The sequence below is a fragment of the Carcharhinus amblyrhynchos genome, chromosome 18 (assembly GCF_965287045.1).
Source record: "Carcharhinus amblyrhynchos chromosome 18, sCarAmb.v2.hapA, whole genome shotgun sequence".
In the NCBI taxonomy this organism is placed as follows: Eukaryota; Metazoa; Chordata; class Chondrichthyes; order Carcharhiniformes; family Carcharhinidae; genus Carcharhinus; species Carcharhinus amblyrhynchos.
In genome coordinates, this window is record NC_137341.1 from 37,964,206 (window position 1) to 37,984,576 (window position 20,371).

Consider the following 20,371-nt stretch of genomic DNA (forward strand, 5'->3'; position numbering starts at 1 on the left):
GACAACTTACCTTCTGACTCCTGAAAGCCCATCCACCATCTACAAGGTTTGAGTCATGAGTGTGATTGAATATTCCCCACCTGCCTGAATGGGTGTGCAGCTCCAACAACACTCAAGAAGTCTGACACGTCCAAGACAATGCAGCCCTCTTGAATGGCATCCCATCCACCACTTTCAACATTCACTCCTTCCACCATCAACATACATAGAATCCCCACAGTTCGGAAGGAGGCCATTCAGCCCAACCAGTCTGCACTGACAACAATCCCACCCAAGCTCTTTCCCTGCAACTCCATATATTTACCCCGCTAATCCCTCTAACCTATGCATCCTGGAACACTAAGAGCGAATTTGGCATGGCCGATGCACCTAACCTGCACATCTTTGGACTATGGGAGGAAACCAGAACACCTGGAGAAAGCCATACAGACACAGGGAGAACGTGCAAACTCCACAGAGACAGCAATCCAAGCCAGGAATTGAATTGAACCCGGGTCTCTGGGGCTGTGAGGCAGCAGTGATCACGGGGGCAATAATATGCACCATCCACAAGATACACTGCAACAACTCACCAAGACTATTTCGATAGCACCTTCCGCACCTGTGATCCCTACTACCAAGAAGGATAAGGACTGCAGATGCATGGGAACAGCATTACCTGCAAGTTACCCTCCGAACCACACCATACCAACTTGGAATTATATCACCAGTCCTTCACTGTCACTCAATCAAAATCCTTGAACCCATTTCTAACACCTCACGTGCTGCAACAGTTCAAGGCAACACATCGCCATCACCTTCTCAATGGCAATTAGGGAAAGGCAAAATATGCTGGCCTAGAACAGCAACGCCCACGTATTCTCCAAAATCGTTTTAAAAATAGCAAAAAAGCAGCTAGAATATTTTAACTCATGGATCTCATTATGATCTCACTATCCGACCTGATTAGCTAATCTGCTGGGAAATCTGCCCATAGGCTGAGCACAATTACGAATATGTCATCCAGAGACTTATTCAAAGCAGCAGTGAACCTTTTAAAGCGAGGTTGCATTTCTTTCTGCAGGTTTTCACTGATAGATTGGTGAAGCAACAATCTGGGTCTGTTGAGTCGCAGGGACGTTCCCAGGTTCTTTCAAGCTCTACAGAAATCCTGATAAAAGAGATCAGGGTGAGGGGGAAGTTCTGTTCCCAGCCAATACCACTGAGACCTTGAAAGGAGAGATTGTTGAACAAAGGGCATAAAAACTTAGGAGCGGGAGTAGACATTAAGCCCTTTGAACCTATTCCAACATTCAATGGCTGATCTGCAACTTAACCTCCTAACCTTTGCTCTATATCCCTTTATATCTTAGGTTAACAAAAATCTATCAATCTCAATATTAAAATTAACAACTGGCCAAGCATCAATTGCCATTTGTGGAAGAGACGTCTGAAGTTCTACCACTCTTTGTAGTAGTTTTTCCTAATTTCACTCCTGAAAGGGATGGCTTTAATTTTTAGACTATGTCCCTTGGTACCAGACTTCCAACCAGCAGAAATATTTTTTCTCTATTTACCCTGTTTTCCTTAATATCTTTAAAATTAAATTAAATAACATCTGAATCTCCCTACATTCCAGGGAATGCAACCCTAGTTTATGTAATCTCTCCTCATAATTTAACCCTCAAGAGTTCAGGTATCATTATAATTATTGAGATTAACAGCACAAGACCATCACCATCCAGGGCCTGTATCCACAAGATACACTGCAACAACTCACCAAGACTATTTCGATAGCATCTTCCGCACCTGTGATCCCTACTACCAAGAAGGATAAGGATTGCAGATGCATGGGAACAGCATTACCTGCAAGTTACCCTCCGAACCACACCATCCCAACTTGTTCAAAGCAAGAAGCTCTTTAATGACCTCAGAGGAGTAGCAAGGGTGAGTACAGCTGTTCAAGTTTCCAGTTCTTAACATGTGCCGACAAATCTTTCGCCTTCCAGTTCAGTATGCATTGCATAGAGGCCTTCCTTGCATTCTAATACTTGTTTAAGCAATGAAAGATTAACAAATTAAGATTGAAAATTTGAGATAGAAATGTAACGATTCTTCTGGGAATATGCAAAATTAATTCCGTAAAGCTGAAATTATATCAGTTCGCATTCCTTTGAGTAAAGACATTTCATCAAATCCAGTGCATAAGTTCTGCTTTCAGGCTCATGATGCTAAAAGCAACTATCTCCAGCGGCTGCCCAGAGAATGGTGGCTTTATAAAAAAAGCAAAGAGTTTCAGTATCAATTGGCACCATACAACTCAGAGGATCTAAAGTGCCCGCTTTTTAACCAAGAGTGATTCCAGAAAGACCCATAAGTGGTCTTGATAACGTACATGATTTTTTAAAAACTGATGGATAAAACAAGAAAGGGAACAGAGATAGCCTGGGAAATTACCGACCGGTGAGTCTGACCTCAGTGGTTGGTAAGCTGATGGAGAGGCTTCTGAGGGACAAGACTTATGAGCATTTGGAGAGGTTTGGCATGATCAGAAATAGTCAGCATGGTTTTGTCAAGGGCAGATCGTGCCTTACGAGCCTAGTTGAGTTCTCCGAAAATGTGACTGAACACATTGACGAAGGAAGAGCAGTGGACGTGGTGTACATGGACTTCAGCAAGGCGTTTGATAAGGTCCCCCATGCAAGACTTCTTGAGGAGGTGAGGGGGCATGGGATCCAAGGGGCTTTGGCCTTGTGGATCCAGAACTGGCTTGCCTGCAGAAGGCAGAGAGTGGTTGTGGATGGGTCTTTTTCTGCATGGAGGTCAGTCACCAGTGGAGTGCCCCAGGGATCTGTTCTAGGACCCTTGCTGTTTGTCATTTTCATAAATGACCTAGATGAGGAAGTGGAGGGATGGGTTAGTAAGTTCGCCGATGACACGAAGGTTGGTGGTGCTGTGGATGGTCTGGAAGGGTGTCAGAAGTTGCAGCAGGACATAAATAGGATGCAGGACTGGGCGGAGAAGTGGCAGATGGACTTCAACGCGGATAAATGTGTAGTCGTCCATTTTGGCAGGACCAATGGGATGAACGAGTACACTATCAAGGGCAGGAGTCTTAGCAGTGTTGAACAGCAGAAGGATCTTGGGGTCCGGGTCCACGGAACTCTTAAATCGGCCTCGCAGGTGGAGGATGTGGTCAAGAAGGCGTATGGTGTACTGGCCTTCATTAATTGAGGGATTGAGTTTAGGAGTCGGGAGGTAATGCTGCAACTTTATAAGACCCTTGTCAGGCCTCACTTGGAGTACTGTGCGCAGTTCTGGTCGCCTCACTATAGGAAGGATGTAGAAGTTATTGAAAGGGTACAGAGGAGATTTACAAGGATGTTGCCTGGATTGGGAGGCATGCCTTATGAAGATAGGTTGAGGCAGCTGGGACTCTTCTCCCCAGAGAGATGAAGGTTGAGAGGCGACCTGACAGAGGTTTATAAAATGTTGAGAGGAATAGATAGGGTGGATTCTCAGAGGCTATTTCCCCGGGTTGAAATGGTCGCTATGAGAGGACACAGATTTAAGGTGCGGGGAGGCAAGTACAGAAGTGATGTTAGGGGTAAGTTTTTCACTCAGAGGGTGGTGAGTGAATGGAATCGGCTGCTGTCAGTGGTGTTGGAGGCGAACTCGCTGGGGTCTTTTAAAAGACTTCTGGATGAGTATATGGGATTTAATGGGATTGGGGGTTATAGATAGGTCTATGGATTGGTAGGTATTGATGTGATCGGCGCAACTCGTGGGCCGAAGGGCCTGTTTGTGCTGTAGTGTTCTATGTTCTATGTTCTAAAACATAGCATACACCTAGTATTTGTAAAAATGATGCGAGCTGATTTAAATCACAGAAACCAAGCAGTAAAAGAAATGCATGTACATAAATTAGACAGTCTCATACAAAGGTGTTTTTCCAACAACATTTAACAGGATTTTTAAATTTTGAAAACTATATAAATACTATTTAAATGTCAAACAAGTGCTATTTGGTGGTCATGATAATAAGTACTGCGAAGCTAATAAGCCAATGTAAATTCCAACTTAAATAGGAAATTCTATTATATAGCCAGAATTCCAACTGTGATTTGACTGGCTGTACATCAGCTGTACATTTTGGGTATTGCAGATACTATTTTGTCTGGACACAAAGCCCTCTTGTACTGATACAAGTTGATTAAAAAAATTTACTAAGAGAAAACACATGCAAACAATTTTGCAATCTTGTTGATATAACTATGATGGTTTTCACACTCTAATCACAGTTTTTTCTATGTCAAGGTCATATTTAGTTAGCTTAAACATTTAACCAAAAGAAATATGTTTTGTGACAATATAGGTATTTAGGTTTCACTCCTTTCAGTAATAAGAAAAGCATGTCACTGTGTATAAACACAGTGAAGGGTAAAATATAATAAATGTTGCTCATTAACCTTTATTCAACCTGGCCCCAATTAATAGCTAAACCTAATAGGGCACATTCACATTAATATTGTAACCTGTTTTCAAGCAGTGACAAGATTAGAGGACACAATAAAAGGCAATAAAAACTACAAGAAAGAAATAAAACTGTTAACTTCAAGAACAAATGTTTGTATGTCATCCAGTAATCCTCCTACCTTCGTTCATTGTCATCAAGATGTGCAAAAAGAACATTCTTGGAAATAGCTTTTGCCAGTGCAGTCATCGTCTTGTAGTCCTTAGGTATAACCTATGAAACAGTAGAGGGCAATGAAATCAGATTATCGTTGATAAAGCAGCACATCGCTAATTGACATGCAAGTTATCAAGGCATATCAGGATTTTCAGAAATAGTATGTTTTTCAATGCACAAGTCAGAATTCCTGTAGCAGGGATAAGAACATGGAGTGCTTCCCACTGCAAAGCTTGATGGGAAACATATGTTTTGCACCATATTCGGTGGTTTGGCAGACCATATGACACACAGTCCACCATACTCTCCAGGCATCATATTGAAAATGTGCTCCCAACATCACTGACACTATTGACGCAAGAAGATGGACCTGAAAATGAAGATGGATCTCCGGGAACATTCTGAGGCCGGAAAATGGACTCTCTCCAGGACACTGAATCTGGAACATCCACCAGTAGATGCTTCTTTTTTTCCTCCCCCCCCTCCCAACCACTTACCCACTGCTGTGGTGTTCTAGGGTTGCTAGCAGCTTCCACCCAGACTTCTGGAGGCAGCCCCATGTACTGTTCAGCTGAGTCCGACATCTGCACGTCACATTGTTCCAAATGTGTTTTGCACTGGCGTATTTTCTCGCTGGCACCACACAGAATTGGACCCGGGTGTTCGGACTTCGACCGTCAGCCCATTAGTGGGATGCAAACCAGTTTCACACCGGTCTCCAGGAAGTTTCCTAATCCGCCATGATGGGCATCAACAGAAAATTACACAGGAAATTCACACCGACGTAAAACTAATCTTTGGGGCACCTACTGAATCCTGTTCAGCTGCAGGGAGGAAATAGGAGAATTCTATCCATAATTGAATACACTGATAAAACAAATGGTCAGGCACACAAGGATTCACATCTGCAATTTCTCACACCAAGTTGCCCATGCCAGCCAGGCAATTAAGAGAAAAACTAAACGTAAAGGCATAATGCTTCACAACAGTGAAGTGCAAAAAAGGTAAGGAAAACTGCATCAAACACCTTTTTAAGATGGGGGAGGGAAGAGATTGATGGTGAATTTTGTGTTCAAGGCAAGTACCAACTGTTTTAAGTTAGGAAAGCACTATGCAACATCACCATAAACATTTTGTGGAATGGTCCAATACTTCCCCCTCTTATCACAGCCATACTCATGACCTTTCTGAATCAGACTTGAATTTCACACTGATTATCATCAAAATTATGGACTGTTTGTGCTGCTGATAAAAACTCAAAGGAAAGGCAATTTCCCAACTCTCCCAATTTCCCAAACCTGTTGGACTTTAACCTAGTGTTGTGAGATTTCTTGCTCTATAAATAGCATCCCATAACAACAGTCATGAAGTTTCAACAAAGTGCTGGAATTTCTTAAATTATTTTTCTGTCCTCTCCGTGCAATCTGAACTCACCTGGCTCCAGCAGAATAAAAATTAAGAGTTGATACATGAAGAATTCTGGACATAAAGTTGTACCCAATCATTATATGACAATGGATATTTTGAACATTACATTCACACACAACCTCACACTTTCAGCAGCTTCTCCTTCATCATCAACCCCTCCACCTCAAACCTGTTCACTCCCATAGATAATCATCTACTTATGAGAGAATGGAAAGTTTGGGTTCCAGATTTCTTAAAAAATAATGCCTGAGGGATGATTAAGTAAAGATAGCTATTTTGTGTCCACTTAATTTTCTATGAAGTGCTGCTGTTTACTCCACAGAGCAAATACTCACAACATAAACCCCGACTCTTTTGAGAAGGATTAACATGACTAGAGGATCCTGATCACTACACTTATACAGAAAACACATTTTTCTTACTCTTTTTGGGTCTCTAAGTAGAAATCTGAAGATTTGTGCCAAAATAGCAAATTGTTTTCAAAAAGCTTAGATTCAGGTCAAACTAATAATATTCCATCAACTTATACTTCAATAAAAATACAAACTGATGTCATACCTTTCGAACATAAGATACTGCATCTTCTTCAGTATATACTTCAGCACTCACTCCACCCCTTCTGTGTCTGGCTTTTACAACTGGGTTTGGAGGTGGTGGTGAAATCTCATCATCATGAGAGTCTGACTGAGAATTGGACTTCTGACGTGCCAGGATTTGTTTACATTCTTCCTATAATTGGACAAGAAAAAGGTGAATACATATATATGGAAGAACACTGTTTTAATACAGTTAGGTAAAATACCAGCGTATGGAGTTTCTCATATCCCCAATTTAGGAATTTAAGGCAACTGTTTAATGCTAAATAGTAACTTATCAACGACAATGGTTATTATGCCATTCACTAAAAAAGGGCAATCTTCCCTTTTTGGACTCCACTGATGTCTCAATTCACAAGCTCTTTGGTTAATACATTAATTCTTATGGCTTCCATAGAAAGCACACCAAGAAAGGCCTATTGGCCTTTCAACCCAACCAATGATCCTCCACATAAGTAACAGTCCTAATTTCCATGTGCCTATTCTGTTCCCATATCCCTCCATTTTTCAAGCTTTCTTTAAACATTAACTCCAACAGTGCATTTCAGTTCAGAATCATGAGTGTAATATGGTTCTTTTTCTCTAGATTACTTACATTATGTCCCTTTTGATGTAGAAATCTCACTCATGATAGGAGCCTGTTCTATTTATTCTGCTCCAATATGCACAATTCTAAATATCTCCATCAAGTCATTCTGAAATCTTATATATTCTAAGCAAGAATCCCAATTTTTCAAAGCTTTTTCCTCATTCCTCATACCAGGCCCTATCTTAGACAATCGCACTATACCTCCTCTACTGCATCAGTACCTTTCCTAGTGTGGAGCCCAAAACCGCAGTGCTCAAGAGGTTTTAGAGACAAAGAAAAGAAAAATTTGCATCCATACAGCACCTTCGCCAATCTCAGGCCATCTCAAAGTGCTTTACAATCAATTACTGTCAGTACTACTGAACTGAAGGCACTGCTTTATATTAGACAAGGCAGCAGCCAATTTTCATACAGTAAGCTACGACAAGGTGTTGGGCGAGTGATTATTACTGACCAGGACAATTAACTAAATTGGTTGGATGTGAACTGAACAAAAAGTGGCAGAGCAAGAAGAAAAGGGAACATACCCTATTCAACTCTGGACAGTACCATGGGCAGACTGGATCTCAGCCTTTTAGCTAAGATCAAGCCCAAGATGGGGTGCAATGATTCATCTTGTCAGCTTGGATCTTGTGGGGACCATGAACTGGATTCCATTGGATCTTTGTTTTTGGAGCAAGCCAGGAATGGATTTGCCTGGTCCATTCTGAGCATTGGCTTTGTAACTTTAAGGGTGGAGTAAAATTTTTTTTTAAATCTCGCTTTAAAACTTCATCCAAAAGAAGACCCCCAGTGACAGTGCTACATTGCCTCAGCACAACAGTTGTGTATAGATTAGATCAAGTCTCTGGAATGAGTTTTGAAACCACCAAGTTCCAACTCACAGCAAAAATGCAACCACTGAGCCACATGAGACCAAATTTTAACCTTGTAACAATGATTTTCCAGCCAGTTAATATTCAAACCAACCAGGTTTAGCAATAAAACTCAATTTTAAAATCAGCAATATTGAAATCGCTTTAAAAAAACCATTTTGATTCCTTAATTTCTTGCTGAACCCGCCTAGTTTCTACACATGTAACCCACACAGATAACAGAGCACCATTTCTCACAACATTCTGGCAAATAAGAACATAAGAACATAAGAACATAAGAAATAGGAGCAGGAGTAGGCCATCTAGCCCTTCGAGCCTGCCCCGCCATTCAATAAGATCATGGCTGATCTGTTGTGGCTCAGTTCCACTTTCCCGCCCTCTCCCCATAACCCTTAATCCCCTCTCTTATCAAGAACCCATCAACCCGCTTCTTAAAAATATTTAGCGAGGCAGCCTCCACCACTTCAACGGGCAGAGAATTCCAGAGATTCACCACCCTTTGAGTGAAGAAGTTCCTCCTCAACTCCGTTCTAAACCGCCTCCCCTTTATCTTGAGGCTGTGCCCCCTAGTCCTACTGTCTTTTTTGAGCGGGAAGAGTCTCTCCACCTCTATCCTATCCATCCCATTCATTATCTTATACGTCTCAATGAGATCTCCCCTCATTCTTCTAAACTCTAACGAGTACAAGCCTAGTTTATTCAGCCTCTCCTCATAGCTCAATCCCCTCAACTCCGGTATCAGCCTAGTAAACCTCCTCTGCACTCCCTCCAGGGCCAAAATATCCTTGCGCAGGTGCGGCGCCCAAAACTGCACACAGTACTCCAGCTGCGGCCTCACCAATGCCCTATACAGCTGCAGCAAGACCTCCCTACTTTTATATTCAATCCCCCTCGCTATGAAGGCCAGCATCCCATTCGCCTTCCTGACCACCTGCTGCACCTGCAAGCTGGGTTTTTGCGACTCATGCACAAGGACCCCGAGGTCCCTCTGCACCGTTGCCTGCTGCAGTTTTTCGCCCCATAAGTAATAGTCCTTCCTACCATTCTTCCTACCAAAGTGGACCACCTCACACTTGCCAACATTAAATTCCATTTGCCATTTCCTGGCCCATTCGCCCAGCCTATCTAGATCCTTCTGCAGACTCTCCACACCCTCCGCACAATTTGCCTTTCCCCCAATCTTGGTGTCATCAGCAAATTTCGACACCCTGCACTCGGTTCCCTCCTCCAGATCATCTATATAAATGGTAAATAGCTGAGGCCCCAGCACCGACCCCTGGGGCACCCCACTAGTCACCAACCGCCAATCCGAATAGCACCCATTGACCCCCACTCTCTGCCTCCTATTTGACAACCAATCCTCTATTCACGCTAACACCCTACCCCCAACTCCATGTCCCCTGACCTTCTGCAATAACCTCTTGTGAGGTTTCAGCTATGTTTACATGCTTTCCTCCAACACAGTTACCAAACAAAGCATGCAGTATTTTTGCCCACAGCTCACTGCAGTAAACATCTCATCCACTTTTTATGACAATGAACTATTCTTCCCTACTAGAAATATGTGAAGGTAAGTTCAATCGTCAAAAATTTCTGATTTACTTTCTAAAACTCTTCATTATACCTAAAGCAATGTGGGTGCCTGTTGCAAAGTGTAACTTAAGGTGTGCGATGTTTAACAGTTTTTAATAGTTGAGGTCACCAACAGGAATTCATTTAACAGCACAGTTATCTGTATAAACTATAACCACATGGTTTTCCAAGTTGCTGAAATAATTGCATATTGCTCACAGGGCAGTAATGCATATTTATTGCACAAAAAGTATTATTTTTATTTCTTTGCAACCACGTAAATTTTCTCGATTGCAATTCCACAAATTCAATAAAGATCTTTTATTTGTTACATTCGTGCTTCCCTCAGAGTGACCGGTGATTGAATCAATGTTTATGTCTGATCCAAGGCTCTAAGCTTATTAAAAAGCTACCCATTTTCACTCAGTTTTCTGCAAAGCATCCACTTCATATTGTTGATCTGAATCAAGCCATTTGAATTTTGCAGAAAAAAAAATCACATCAAAGATCTCTCTCAGATGCTTCAACATAGGAAGAATTTACATTACTTTGCTCCACATGATGACATAGCAAAATATAGGGGCTTCCATACTACCATGTAGATTTATATACCTCCTTTTACATAATAAAACATCACAAAACACTTCATAGGAGTATTACAAAACAAAGTATGATACTGAGTCACATAAGATGATATAGGCAAGATGACCAAAAGCTAGGTCAAAGAGGTAGATTTTAAGGAGCAGCTTAAAGGAGGAAAGCGAAGTTGAGAGGAGATGGTGTAAAGAGCAAATGCCAGAGCTTGGGACCAAAGCAACTGAAAGCATGGCCATCAATGTTGAAGCAATTATAATTGGGTATGCACAAGAGGCCAGAATTAGGAGAGCACAGATATCTCAGAGGGTTGTGGGGCTGGGGTAGAGATTAAAGAGATAGGGTAATGAAGAGCAAGACCATGGAGGGATTTGAAAACAAGGAAGACAATTTCAAATTTGACATGTTGCTTGACCAGGAGCAATATAGTTCAAAGAGGACAGGTATGATAAGAAAATGGGACCCATTGCAAGTTAAGACACCAGAAGCAGAGCTTTGGATGGCCTCAAATTAATTTGGGGGGGGAGGGATGGTGTAGAATGCAGAAGACCCAGCCATTGGTATTACTGCTAGACTCAACTATTGCAGTATAAGAACATATAAGAACATAAGAAATAGGAGCAGGAGTAGGCCATCCAGCCCTTCGAGCCTGCCCCGCCATTCAATAAGATCATGGCTGATCTGAAGTCGCTCAGTTCCACTTTCCCGCTTTCTCCCCATAACCCTTACTTCCCTTGCCTACCAAAAACCTATCTACCCGCGTCTTAAATATATTTAGCGAGGTAGCCTCCACCACTTCAACGGGCAGAGAATTCCAGAGATTCACCATCCTTTGAGTGAAGAAGTTCCTCCTCAACTCTGCCCTAAACTGCCCCCCCTTATCTTGAGGCTGTGCCTTCTAGTCCTGCTGTCCTTTCTGAGCGGGAAGAACCTCTCCACCTCTACCCTATCCATCCCTTTCATCATCTTATATGTCTCAATGAGATCTCCCCTCATCCTTCTAAACTCTAACAAGTACAAGCCCAGTCTATTCAGCCTCTCCTCATAGCTCAACCCCCTCAACTCTGGCATCAGCCTAGTGAACCTCCTCTGCACTCCCTCCAAGGCCAAAATATCCTTGCGCAAGTGCGGCGACCAAAACTGCACACAGTACATCAGCTGCGGCCTCACCAGTGCCCTGTACAGTTGCAGCAAGACCTCCCTACTTTTATATTCAATTCCCCTCGCTATGAAGGCCAGCATCCCATTTGCCTTCCTGACTATCTGCTGCACCTATAGGCTGGGTTTTTGCGACTCATGCACAAGGACCCCCAGGTCCCTCTGCACCGTAGCATGCTGCAGGTTCTCGCCCTGTAAGTAGTAGTTCTTCCTACCAAAGTGGAAAACCTCACACTTGCCAACATTGTATTCTATCTGTCAGGTCCTCGCCCACTCGCTCAGCCTATCTAGATCCCTCTGCAGACTTTCCACACCCTCCGCACAATTTGCTGTTCCACTTATCTTTGTGTCATCAGCAAATTTTGACACCTTACACTCGGCTCCCTCCTCCAGATCATCTACATAAATGGTAAATAGCTGAGGCCCCAGCACCGATCCCTGGGGCACTCCACTAATCACCAACCACCAATCCGAATGAAGGCATTTATGAGGGTTTCAGCATTAGATGAACTGAAATAGGGGAAAAGTGACTGAGGTAGAAATAGGCAGTCTCAGTGATGGCATGAATAGGAGGTCAGAAGCTCATTTTAGAATCAGATATTACATCAATGTTGGGAACAGACTGGCTTAATTTCAAACTGTTGCCTGGAAAAGTGATAGACTTTGTAGTTTGGAGCAGGGACAGAAAATAGTCTTTCCAATATTTCATTTGAGGACATTTCTGCTCATCTAGCACTAGACTTCATAAAAGCAGTTTGATAATTTAGCCAAATGGAAAATCGGAAGATGTGGTGCCAGATATAGATGGTTGTTGCCAGTATACACGTGAAATATTACACCATGCCTTCGAATAATGTTGGCTCGGGCCAAGGATAGATGCTTGGGGGTTCACCAGAGGTAATGGTCCAAGAGTGAAGTCACTGCAAGTAATTCTCTAACCACAATTCGATCAATGAGAACGCAATCACCCGAAGCAGTCCGACAAAGCCGGGTGGCAGTGGAGAGGAGTTGGAGTGGTGAACCATGTCAAAGGCTGCAGACAGGTTGAAGAGGGCAGGGAGGATCTGTTTACCTTTGGCACAGGCACATAGGATGTCATTTGTGACTTTGATTAGTACAGCAGGGTAGAAACTGGAACAATGGGAATGGATTTTGGAAGCAACACATCCAAAAACTTGAGTGGAAAGTAAGGTTGAACACAGAATGATACCTTACAAGAACAGTGGATTCAAGGATTGATTGTTTGAAGAGAGGGGTGATAATGGCAGATTTAAAGGAAAGAGGAACAACACCTCAAGGGAGAATTGTTTACTATACTGGCCATCAAGGGGGCCAGGAGAGAAAGTTGGGAGATCAGTAGTTTAGTGGGAATAGGATTGAGGGAACAGGAGGTGGGTCTCATGAACAAGATTAGCTCAAAAAGCAGAGGGGGCATATGGGGAAATGGAAGAATAACTAGAGAAATATGCAAATTCAGGTTGAGGACCAGGAGGGGAGACTGGTGAGCATTAATGGAAGTTTGGCCAGATGGGTTAAGGGAAGGACCTGATGTAGCAGAGGCAGCTGATTGTCATTGTGATTGAGATAGCCCAAAGAAGTCCAAGAGCTCCTCACACTTATTGTTCAAAGTTAAGGATGGAGAGACAGGGGAAGAGTTTAGGAAGATGGCTTGCAGCAAAGCCAGGAATTAAAAAATATAGTAGTCAAGCTCCTCCAAGAAGCAATAAAGGAAATAGCGAGTTTCCAATGAAGTTCCAAATAAGGATAACAGTGCCTTATTGCTGATCATTTCAACTTTGAAATTCTGCGTTGTGTGCACTTTCCTTTGTCGGGGGGTGGTCTAGTTATTTCAAACTGGCAATAACAACTTGGCAAAAGCTTGTTCAAAGCATAAATCAACAGCTTCAAATCTACTATCAAATGTTCTTCCAATGCCTTCCTTATGGAAATGATGGAAGAATGGAATTTTCAAAAAATCTAAATATCTGAAAGTGCACACAAGGAACCAGAGGGGCAACGACCATTGTATTACACTGGGATGAACTGAACGGAGATCAAGGGTGGGAAAAAGTGTAAGGGAAAAGTTATCTCAGGCTGCTCATACGTATGTTTCAAGTTACGTAGGTAAAGCAGTTTGCTCAAAGCCTCTAAGTCACAGTTTTTGGTGGGGGGGTGGTGTCGCTGTTGAAGATTCCTACATTAAAAATAAATCATATGCAATCTTAAAACCACAATGTGAAAATGTGCAATATTGCTTCACGCCATTAAGTAATTTACCACACAAAAATAATCATTAAATGTCAAGCTATCTAAAAATCAAAACCTCACTTTTTTTTCAGGAAAATACAATTTCAGAACATTCTGCTAAAACTGATATATAATTATGATACAATATTAATAAATTCATGGCAACATTCAGATATATTTGCGATCTTATGTCCATTTTTTTCCAGAATAGTATCAGCCTTGCGACAAATACAACCTTTGTAGTTCCTCCTCCTAAGTATATGAAATAAGGCAATGGTTTCATCATTATTTTTAGATTAGTTTTAGTTGTAGGTTTTATTAGATTCATACTTCACCATCTGATATGGCAAGATTTGAGCCATGGTCTACAGAGAATTACCTTGGGTTGCTGGATTACCAACTCAACAACAATACCATTCGGCTACTGCCTGGCAATGGCAATGAATGAGAGTACCAAATTTGGTTAAACTTTTGTGAACAGAAAAATTATGAAGACTACATCATTGCACTATTGAAGTTGACATGCTATCATAGATCTATAACTCATATGTTGAGGAAAAATACAGTCTTAATGAGAACTGCAATCGCTTTCAAATTTATCCTGACTGCCTAATAGCTATGTTAACAACCAACCGAAGTGATGCTAGAAAGGACATACGTTCAGACACAGGGACCCATTCACTGCAATCAAAAGGAATATGTTCAAGCCTTGAGTCTTTTTTGAATTACTGGGAGCTTGGGGACCCTGTCTATTCCTCAATGGCAACACCTCAGCCAGAGTCAACTTGCCAACCGTTAAGCACATTTTTCTCCTGGAGCATAAATTGTTGATTGTCTGAAATGTGGCATTCTCGCATTCGCCCTGATGAATGGAAGATGAAAAGCTTTGACAACATGTCTCTCTGCTTAGCAATTTTCAATTTTATATCAGCTCAATCACAAGATGAGTTCTTGAAAACATTCCAATTCCAGTGATTAAATTATACTAAATAATAACTGTTATTTATAATTTTATTTTGGTGATTAAGAGTTAGATGAGCAATGCTGTGACAAAATGGACTTTTAGATAAGTTTGTTAAACTAGATGAAGCATCAAAGCTCAACAGGATACTTCCCATGATCCCAAGGAAAACAAGGGAGGATATTGCAAAGTTCCTAGAAATCATGGGGGTGATTCTCCCAAAAGTGCTGAATTGGTGGGAAAACTTTTAGATCACATCTGTTTTTCAGTGCAACTTTAGACCGAATCACCCCTCTGTGCACTGCAGAGGTCACATTCGGGAATCTCATTAAAAATCCAGAGAGTCGGGGACGATTCACTTCGGAGTCTGACAGCTCCGGAACTCTGTGCACGCTGGCCAGCCCGGGACCCCACAGTGCTGCCCCTCCAGCCCTCCTCACGGCCGGATTGTGATCCTCACAACAATTCCCAGGCCAGCCCTGACTGCTCCCTGCCTTAGAGCACCCTGATGTCCAGCCCACCCCTACCTCCCAGCAGTGGCACCCATCCCCTCTCCCCCAACCCTCCCGGCAGACCATCACTCCCCTTCACCCTGCCCCTATTGCTGGCCTATCTCCAGCCCAGACCTATCGTCATGCAGAGTGGCAGCAGACCCCCCACCCCCACCAATCGCCCCTAGGCCCCGTCAACAATAGACCTGCACCCTTGGCACTACCCAGTGCCTGGTAGGGAGTGCCAAGATGACCCCAAGGCATGGGCATTTTGCTCCTTGTGCAGTGCTGGGGGCATAGGCTGGCACTGTCGGGGTGCCCATGCACCCTCCACCACCCGAGCCCCTGAAGGGCCCCGATTCCGCCTCTTCATTCCAGTGGGGGCTCCCGTTAGTTCCTCAAATCTGGAGAGCTACTCTAAACCTTGCTGGAATGAAGTACTCCTAGCAAGATGGGAGATTTTATTGGGCGCAGAAAGTTCTGCGCCGGGGCCAATAATCACATGCAAAACATATTTAAATTACATTAAAAAAAAGATTCAAATCACTTACCTCTCTTCCCACTGGTTTCCAGCATGGTCTGGGCTGCTATTGTTTTCCAGCTCTGGCAGACGCACATGCATTCCGGGCGCATGCGCAAATCCCGGAAAAGGGTCAATGACGCAATTCTCCCAACGGGACCCGCCAGAAAAGTTGTAGAACATAGAACATAACAGTGCAGTACAGGCCCTTCGGCCCTCGATGTTGCGCCGACCAGTGGAACCAATCTAATGACCCTCTAACCTAAACTATTCCAATGTTATCCATATGCCTATCCACCGACCATTTGAACGCCCTTAAAGTTGGCAAGTCCATGACTGCTGCAGGCAGGGCATTCCACGCCCTTACTACCCTCAGAGTAAAGAACCTACCTCTGACATCCGTCCTATAATTACCACCCCTCAATTTAAAGCTATGACCTCTCGTTTTAGCCATCACCATCTGAGGAAAAAGGCTCTCACTGTCCACCCTATCTAATCCTCTGATCATCTTTGTATGCCTCAATTAGGTCACCTCTTAACCTTCTCTCTAACGAAAATAACCTCAAGTCCCTCAGCCTTTCCTCATAAAATCTTCCCAACAAACCAGGCAACATCCTGGTAAACCCCTCTGCACCCTTTCCAACGCTTCCACATCTTTCTTATAATGCGGTGACCAGAACTGTATGCAATACTCCAAGTGTGGCCGCACCAGAGTTTTGTACAGTTGCAACATGATCTCATGGCTCCGAAGTTCAATCCCTCTACCAATAAAAGCTAACACACTGTACGCCCTCTTAACAAACTTTTCAACCTGGGTGCCAACTTTCAGGGATCTATGCACATGTACACTGAGATCTCTCTGCTCGTCGACACTACCAAGAGTCCTTCCTTTAGCCCTGTATTCTGTATTCCTGTTACTCTTACCAAAGTGAATCACCTCACGCTTTTCCACATTAAACTCCATTTGCCACCTCTCAGGCAAGCTCTGCAGCTTATCTATGGCCCTCTGCAAACTGTACCATCCATCCTCATTGTCTACAACTCCTCCAACTTTGGTGTCGTCAGCAAATTTACTAACCCATCCTTCTACATCCTCATCTAGGTCATTTATAAAAATGACAAATAGCAGTGGCCCCAAAACAGATCCCTGAGGCACACCACTAGTAACTGAACTCCACGTTGAATATTTCCCATCAACCAACACCCTCTGTCTTCTATCAGCTGGCCAATTCCTGATCCAAACTGCTAAATCACCCTCAATCCCATGCATCTGCATTTTCTGCAGTAGCCTACCATGGGGAACCTTATCAAACGTTTTGCTAAAATCCATATACACTACGTCAACTGCCTTACTCTTATCCACCTCTTTGGTCACCTTCTCAAATAACTCGATAAGGTTCATGAGGCACGACCTCCCTTCACAAAACCGTGTTGACTATCCCTAATCAATTTATTTCTCTCTAGATGATTATAAATCCTCTCTCTCATAATTCTTTCCAGAACTTTGCCCACAACAGAAGTAAGGCTCACCACTCTATAATTCCCAGGATGGTCTCTACTCCCCTTATTGAACAAGGGGACAACATTTGCTGTCCTCCAGTCTTCCGGCACTATACCTGTAGCCAATGACAACATGAAGATCAAAGCCAAAGGCTCTGCAATCTCCTCTCTAGCCTCCCAGAGAATCCTAGGATAAATCCCATCCGGCCCAGGGGACTTATCTATTTTCATATTCTCAAGAATTGCTAACACCTCCTCCTTACGTACCTCAATCCCTTCTAGTCTGAAAGCCTGTATCTCAGTATTCTCCTCGACTACATTGACTTTTTCCTGCGTGAATACTGACGAAAAATATTCATTTAGTGCCTCTCTTATCTCTTGAGGCTCCACATACAACTTCCCACTACTGTCCCTGACTGGCCCTAATCTTGCCCTAACCAATCTTTTATTCTTGACATACCTATAAAAAGCTTTACGGTTCTCCTTGATCCTACCTGCCACAGTCTTCTCATATCCTCTTCTAGCTCTTCATTGTGGGTCACAATGGGAGAATCGGGCCCCACATTTCAGGGCTTGAGTTTACATGTATGCCAGAGTACTGGAGAATAGGCCATTTAGGAGAAGTACCATAGTCCATACTTATAAAGGGAGACTGAATTAATCCAGGTATTTACAGACACATTACTATAACATTTATTGCAGATTGAGCCTTTAATTACCACATATCTAGATAAAATAGAAAATATTTAAAGAGGGGCCAACAAAGATTTTAAAGGGTCAATCATATTTGATATAAACAGTAATATAGTAAGAGTTTCTAAATTTGTCTCCTCAAAGTACATCAACATGTCTCTACACTGTACTTCATTTGACATGCTTCGGATTATTTCATGACACAATAGGAGAAGGAGTAGGCCATCCAGCCCATTGAGCCTGCTCCACCATTTGATAAGATCACTGTTGGTCTGATTATGGCGCCAAGTCCACTTTTCTATCTGTATCCCTCCATAACTCTTCGAGTCCCTTGTTAATCTAAAATCTATCTAACCCAGCCTTGAATATATTTAATAGCACAGCCTTCAAATTTTCTGAGGAAGAGAATTTCACAGACTAACAACCCTCAGAAAAGAAATTCTCCCAACGTCATCTTAAATGGGAGAGCCTTATTATTAAACTGTGTCCCCTGGTTCTAAATTTCCCCGCAAGAGGAAAACATCCACTTATCATCCACCCTGCTGTAATCCCTCAGGATCTTATAGATTTCAATAAGATCACCCATCATTCTTCTAAATTCCAATGAATACATGCCCAACCTGCTCAACTTTTCATCATAAAGGTTTGCCCTAGGAATCAATCGAGTGAATGTTCTCTGAATGCTTCCAATGCATTTATATATATCCTTTTTTTGACAAGAATTGTTCCAGAAGTTGATTGAGACCCTATACATTTCCCTGCTTTTGTTCTCTATTCCCCTTGAAATAATGACATCATTCCATTTGCCTTCTTAATCACTTGTTCTATCAGCATACTAACTTGTTGTGATTCATGTTCCAGGTCATCAAGATTCTCTGCACTATCGAGCTTCACAGTCCCTCTCTATTAAAACACCATATTCTGCTTTATTCTTCATGTCAAGATAGAAAAGTTCACATTTTATCTCATCGTATATATCTGCCAAAATTTTTGCCCACTCACTTTATCTATATCTCTTTGCAGACTCCAAATGTCCTATTCACAACTTCATTTCCTATCCATCTTTGTGTCTTCAGAAAATTTAGGTGCCAAACATTCAGTCCTTTCAGTTAAGTCATTGATACGGATTCTAAATAGTCGAGGCCTCCAGTACTGACACCTGTGGCACTCCACTGGTTACATATTGCCAACTAGAAACTGATTCATTTATCCCAAGTTGTTTCCTTTTAGGTAATCAATCCTCGATATTTGCTAATATATCGCCTCTTATACCATGAGCTCTTATATTGTGCAGTAACCTTTAATGTTGCACCCTATCAAAAGTCTTTTGGAAATCCAAGTACACCACACCCACAGGTTTCCATTTATCCACCTTGCCTTGTTAGTTCCCCAAAGAGCTCTAATAAATAGTCAAACACGATTTCCCTTTCATAAAATCATGTTGATGCTGCCTGATTGTATTACAATTTTCTAAGTGTCTTGGTATTACCTCCTTAATAATGGATTTAATTATTTTCTCTGTGACAGATGTTAGGCTACCTGGCCTATAGTTTCCTGTTTTGTGTCTCCTTCCTTTTCTGAAAAGAGGTGTTACATTTGTGATTTTCCAATCTACTGGGTCTTTTTCAGAATCTGGGAAATTTTGGAAGATCACAACCAATTCATCTACTACCTCTACAGCCACTTCATTTACGATCCAAGGATGCAGGCCATTAGGTTCAGGGGACTTGTCAGGCTTTAGTTTTGATAGTTTTCTCAGTACCTTTTCCCTGGCAATTGTTTTAAGTTCCTCCATCCCTTTTACTTTGTGATTTTCAAGTATTCTTGGGATGATTTGTATTTTCCATTTCCTTGGTTTACATTATCAATTCCCTAGTCACACCCTTTAAAGGAGCAAAATTTACTTTCGTTACTCTTTTCAACATCCCAACCATGTCATCCTGAAGCCAATAACTATAGTCATCACGATCTACCGCTTCCTAAATTTCATCTCATCTGCAAATGCTACACTGCTACTTCCTACAACCAAGGGTAATAGTCCCAAACCTGACTCTAGTCTATTAGCTGTAGCTTTGTTGGTAGCATTCACGCCTCTGAGACAGAGCTGTGGGTTCAAGTTAACCTTCAAACTTGAGCACGAGAATAAAGGCTAATATTCCAGTGCTGTACCGAGGGACTGCTGCACTGTTGGAAGTCCCATCTTTCAGATGAGATATAAACTGATGTCCTGATTGCCCTCTCATGTGGAATGCAAAAGATGCCTGGTATTATTTCAAAAAAGAGCAAGAAAGTTACCCCCAATGTTCTGGCCAATATCTATCCCTCAATCAGCATCATAAAAATAGATTATCTAATCACTGTTGCTTGTGGAGTTTGGTGTGCACAAATCAACTCTCCAACAATTGCATTTCAGAAGTGCTTAATGGTTGTAAAGCACTTGGGGAATCCTGGTGGCCATGACAGGCACTATATAAATGC

The 20,371-nt window shown here is 42.3% G+C and overlaps 1 protein-coding gene across 1 annotated transcript in view; it reads right to left on the reverse strand.

Moving 5' to 3' along the window:
* Positions 1 to 20,371, reverse strand: part of prkar1b (protein kinase, cAMP-dependent, regulatory, type I, beta) — a 157,210-nt gene that overhangs the window by 98,636 nt on the left and 38,203 nt on the right. Inside the window, exons 3-4 of the mRNA XM_080206839.1 lie at positions 6,656 to 6,826; positions 4,635 to 4,726 (exon numbers count right to left, since the gene is read on the reverse strand). Coding sequence (XP_080062965.1) covers positions 4,635 to 4,726; positions 6,656 to 6,826 — 263 coding nt within the window. The remainder of the gene's footprint in view (positions 1 to 4,634; positions 4,727 to 6,655; positions 6,827 to 20,371) is intronic.